General features: G+C 31.9%; 1 protein-coding gene across 1 annotated transcript in view; it reads right to left on the reverse strand.

Annotated features, from left to right (window-relative positions):
• Nucleotides 1-905, reverse strand: part of LOC142230930 (uncharacterized) — a 71377-nt gene extending 70472 nt beyond the window's left edge. Inside the window, exon 1 of the mRNA XM_075301547.1 lies at nucleotides 767-905. Coding sequence (XP_075157662.1) covers nucleotides 767-905 — 139 coding nt within the window. The remainder of the gene's footprint in view (nucleotides 1-766) is intronic.
• Nucleotides 906-6000: the final 5095 nt, after the last annotated feature.

Below are 6000 nucleotides of genomic sequence, written 5' to 3' on the forward strand. Positions count from 1 at the left end.
ATGTTGGAGGAATATTTTTGTTATGGAAGAATTAAGAAGCACTTAACAATATTATATATGACTACCGCCAATAGTTACGACATTAATTTAATTGCAATCAGTCCTACATATCGCTGTCGATACCAGAAATCTCATATTGCTGAAGAACTGCAACATCTGTACGTGACAAGCATATATGTGTAGACATCTTCCCTTTTCTTAAACCCTTTCCGCTTTTCTTAAATCCCTAGCGCCTTGATCAGACAGTCTGTGCAATATATTTTTCTCTTTTTTTGTCATAAATGTGAAGTCGACAAATTCTTTTAATTGACTTTTAATTTTTAGCAGCTTTGGAAATCAAGTCAAATCGAATTTTGTTATTAGACAAAATCCATTCATCGTTGTTTTGTTCGTCAAAAACGACTGTTAACAAAACAACCTAAACTCATTTGTCAAATGAAATGGGAGTCGAATTTTGTAGAAATTCGGAGCAATTTCTGACATTACCGAAGATATTTATTTTGAATCTCTCTCGTAATTATCTTTTACAGTGCGTCAAAGGCCTCTGATATATTTCCTTATTTATAGGGGAATTTCAATTGGGACATTTTAGTGCTGGGTTTGCCTTTAAAGTTCGGGAAAATAGAACATGAAATCGCTTTATTCTTTTTCTAAATATTCCCCATTTAGATCTATACATTATCTCCAAAACGTACGTTCTGCAACAACCGCTTCTTCAGTTATCGAAAAACGTTAACCTCGCATTCTATGCCAAGTCAGGACTGACCCATCAAATCGATTTTTTGAGTGCTCAAAAATGTAGTTGCCGGTGTGTGACAACTCATACTGCCGTGGTGATGATAGTCATCACCTGTCACGATGTCATAGATATATTTCGAAGCCCCGCGAACGCATTTTTGGAGCATTTCTTTTGACCAATCGGTCTTTTTGGGCTATTGAAAAATTGTGTGGATTAGCATAAAACAAAGCGTCGCCAAAAAAATTAGTGCAAATATTCTCTTTGGATCCGGAAGTGACGCACAATTGACGCAGAAGCGGTGAATTTAACTTGGGCTTCTCATAGTCCACTATTTTAACAGCCGTTGTACTGCATTATTTAATTTTTGCTTTACTTCTTAAGGTGTGATCCGAATTCTGTGCTTTGGATGTGAATTACAAAATTTTGTGATATTTTGATAAATAAATAGTTTTTTATAATTTTTATGAGTTTTAATGCATTCTTATGCTTGTTTGAAATGTTTAACCTCAAATATTTTCGCAATTTTTCTAGAAACGGATTTAGTATTTTTTCGACAAAATTTAAATAAGTTTTACCATTTTATTAATTCTTACTCTGTTTTCAACCTATTTGAAACAAGAAAGATAAAAATTACCCATTAAAAATATAAAAAAATCGAATAATAAAAACCGGAATTAAAGGAACTTCATGTGTAGTTAAAATAAAAAACATCTATGGGAATACATTTCTGGAAGTGCTTTTGAAGTTGTGCCTTTAGAACAACTTCTAACTATTTTCGCTGGCAAAATAGTAAAAATGAACATTTAGATAATTTTTTCTACTATGAGAGGGTTGTAATTTCACAGAAAAAAATTTCTGATTCAATCATTTTAATTGAAATTTTTAATTGAAGTGTATTCAATCACGAAAATGATAGTATCAATCACAGTTTTAATTGGACATCAAAATAATATTTGATTAAAAAATTAATTGATTTCATTTGCAAATTTCAATTAATTTTTTAAATGATTCACTTAAAAATTTAATTAATGTTGATGGAAAAACTCAATTAATTTTTTAATAAAAAAACATAACTACTTTCAAACACTTTCTTAACTGACATAATAGTTTTAGTTGGATTACAAATTTATTGTTTCAAATAAATTTTGAATTATTAATTGTTTTAACTGACTTACACGCAAAAAAATAATTCTTTCCTCCCAAACGAAATTTTAAACAATCAAAGTTCGTTTCTCATTTGCTTTTCGCTGTAAGGAAGTATATTTAGAAGAAAAGTATATACTGTTTGTGATAAACGTTTATTCTTTTCCAGGATGTAAAAACAATCTTATAAAGACAAACTCAAAAAAAATTGTTTTCTTGCTAATTGCATTTTCCCTTACATCTTTCTCACATCCACGAGGTTTTTTTAGTTCTTAACACCTTTTACTGTAATACCAACAATGTAGAAGAAATTATACGATTTTACAAATATTTAAATTTTTTTGTTACCTTTCGCCTGGACGGAGAATCGAACCGCGGACCATGCACTTTGTAAGCCAGCACACTAACTACTGAGCTATGTACCTGTTATGGTCATCAATAGATAAATATCCATATAAGTTATATTTATATAGCATAGCTTGCGGCGCCCACGAACCAAATAAACAAAGTTTATTTAACAGAAACAAACATTTAGTTTGGCACCGTGGAGCAGTGGTTGCTACGTCCGACTTGCATGCCAAGGGTCGTGGGTTCGATCCCTGCTTCGACCAAAGTTTTTTTTTTGTTTTTTTTTTACATATATTCCAGATATGTTCGGAAGATTCCGAAAAAATGTTCAACATTACATTGTAGTATATTAAATTTTGAACTGTAAAATGTGTCTTATTAAAGACCTAAAGTCAGAAAAGAACAGTGTTTGATATAAACGAAATGGACTGTGTTGTTGTTTCAAAAATAACTTTTTTATTGAAAAAATAAAAATTTTGTAACAAACGAATTTTTTTGGTGATAAAAGTTAAAAATTTTCGAAGCAATTCAAAAAACTCTAACAAAAGAAAAACGTTTTCGGTACACGTTTTCCAAACGTTTTTTTTTTCTTTGCGTGTAGTCTTCCAAGTTGGATTAAACAATTAATTGTATCAATTAATTCTTTACTTAAAAATGTTCAATCACTGACTTAATTGATTTAATGTTTCTAGTTTAATTAAAATATTAATTGTACCAATGGAGGTATTTCCTTCTGTGTTCGTGAGTTGTAGTTAAATAGTACATGAGGGCAATACACTTCGTGGAAGTCTCTAAATGTGGAGTATAATTTAGTTCAATTTTCATCCGACGTAGTTCTTCTTGCTATAAAAGAGATTACTTTTTTTCTGTGTGTTAGTTTGGCCCAAACATAGATGTATGTGTATCGGTCCATGTTCTGATATAACCCCCAAAAAATACCGATCTCACGATTTGATTTATTTAGATCATAAAAGTCGCAATTTTAATTCTTGCAATTTAATATAGCTCTTATCTCGCCATAATATAATATAGTTTGCATAAGTGCAAACTTAATTAAATTTAACTTCGTTAATATCCTTGAAAAAATATCTTTGAACATATCGGCCCGCCGTATAAACTTAAATTAAATTAATTCCGAAATGGCGAAGTAGATTCATGTTTGAAGAGATAATGCAAAATCAATACAATGGATGTTGAAAATATTGACAAGCCAATGTAAAATTTGTTGCCGTTGTTCCGGTATTACACCATTCCATGGTCAATTTTTCAATAATCGCAAAATTCGACATTTAAAAAAGCCGAGAAGTCAAAAAATTTATAAGTTGATAGCACTAGTTTACAAAATAGTTTTTTTTATACCCTAAACCACATAGTGGTCAGGGTATAATAAGTTTGATCGGCCAAAAAATGTGCCTACCAGAAATATTGATTTTAGACCCCATAAAATATATACCGATCGACTCAGAATCACCTCCTGAGTCGATCTAGCGCTTGGTGTCCGTCCGTCCGTCTGTCCATGTATTTGTTGTTCACAGGATTCCGGTCGCAATTATTAACCGATTTTGATGAAATTTGGTACAGGGAGTTTTTTGGGCACAAGGACGAACGCTATTGAATTTGGAAGAAATCAGATCAAATTTAGATATAGCTCCCATATATATGTATCGCCCGATTTCGACAAATGGGGTCACGTTGCGCTTTTTTTCAAACGGATCGTCACCAAATTTGGCAACAGGTAATCTTTTCCATCGCCCTTCAAGTCTGCAAAATTTCATCCAAATCGGTTCAGATTTAGATATAGCTCTCATATATATGTATCGCCCGATTTTTCTAAATTTGGCCATAAAACCCTTATTTATCAACCGATCTTACTCAAATTTGGCTAAATATAATCTTCTATAGCACTTACTATATGTGCAAAAAATCATCGAAATCGGTTCAGATTTAGCTATAGCTCCCATATATATGTACCGCCCGATTTTTCTAAATTTGTCCATAAAACCCTTATCTATCAACCGATCTTACTCAAATTTGGCTAAACGTAGTCTTCTATAGCACTAACTATATGTGCAAAAAATCATCGAAATCGGTTCAGATTTAGATATAGCTCCCATATATATGTATAGCCCGATTTTCCCAAATTTGGCCATAGAACCCTTATTTATTAACCGATCTTACTAAAAGTTGGCTAGATCCAGTCCTCTATAGTACTAACTATATGTGCAAAATTTCATCGAAATCGGTTAAGATGTAGATATAGCTCCCATATATGTATCACCCGATTTTGAAAAATTCGCCCCTAATAACCTTATGTTTGACCATACAGGCCTCATTTCTTAACTGATCTTACTCAAATCTTGCACAAAGTAACCTTTTGTGGTATTAATCAAACCCGCAAAATATTATGCAGATTGGTTCAGATTTAGATATAGCTTCCATATATATGCATCGCTCGATTTTCCCAAATTTGGCCATAGTACTCTTATTTATTAACCAATGTTACTCAAATTTCAAATTTTGATGTACTAGCCCATCGTACTTATACGTACTTGTAGCTCTTACGTAAGAATATTGCTCGATTTTTACAAATTTGTATTTATTACCCACATTAATTTAACGATTCTCTCTTTTTTAATAATGGGCTCAATATTAGTGGCATACCAAGTTCACCAATGTGGTATCACAATGGACTGAATAGTCTAAGTGAGCCTGATACATCGGGCTCCCACCTAACCTAACCTAACTCCGTAGGTGCAATATCAACACAGCCAGTGTTGCTAGAAGTAGGGGAAATTCCCTATATGTAGGGTTTTTCTAATATTTAGCGTCTTGTAGGGACGTAGGGCCACAATGTAGGACATTTTCACTCAACACAATTGGTAAGGCTTGATCTTTAACAATGTGTGGTAAACTTTATTCCTGAAGAAAATTTTGTCAACATTTTATTCCTATAGAACATTTTGTCAAAATTGTATTTCTATAGAAATTTTTTTCAAAATATTATGTCTATAAAAAATTTCTCAAAATTTTATTTCTGTGGAATTTTGTCTCAAAATTTTATTTCTATAGAATTTATTGTCAAAATTTTATTTCTATAGAAAAATTTCTCACAAAAATTTATTTATAGAAACTTTTTCCAAAATTTTATTTTTATAAAGATTTAACAAAAAAGATTACTAATTTGGGTAGAATTCTACCAACTGTGGCAACCGTGGTCGTAATACAAATTTATATTCTAAGTTATATACGTTGCATATTCATGTTTCAAGATAATAAAGTACTTAGAACCATTTTTGTTTTGTAAAATTTTTTAAATTTAACGAAAAATATAGTAGGGATAATTGTTTGGGAATGTATAGGAAAGTAGGGAACGTTTTTTTGTCCTTGTAGGGTAAACCGAACATTTTCCCTGGCAACATTGACTATGAGCTATAGTCAGATTGACACAAAGCACCCATAGACATGTACCCCTTAATTTTCTTAAATATGCAACTGCGGTTTATCTCCCAGATAAACCGCAGAAATTTGGTATAGGGTCCTGTTTCGGCTCAAAGACGATCCCTATTGATTTTGGAAAAAATCGGTTCAGATTTAGATATAGCTGCCATATATATTTTTCGCCGATCTGGTCATCATTGGCGTGTATATCAACCGATCTTCCTCAAATTCCGTACATCCGAATATTTTATGAGTCTCGAAAAACTTGCAAAATATCAGCCAAATCGGTTCAGATTAAGATATAGCTCCCATATATAGCTTTCGCCCGATTT

This window comes from Haematobia irritans, chromosome 3, assembly GCF_050003625.1.
Source record: "Haematobia irritans isolate KBUSLIRL chromosome 3, ASM5000362v1, whole genome shotgun sequence".
NCBI classification, from domain to species: Eukaryota; Metazoa; Arthropoda; class Insecta; order Diptera; family Muscidae; genus Haematobia; species Haematobia irritans.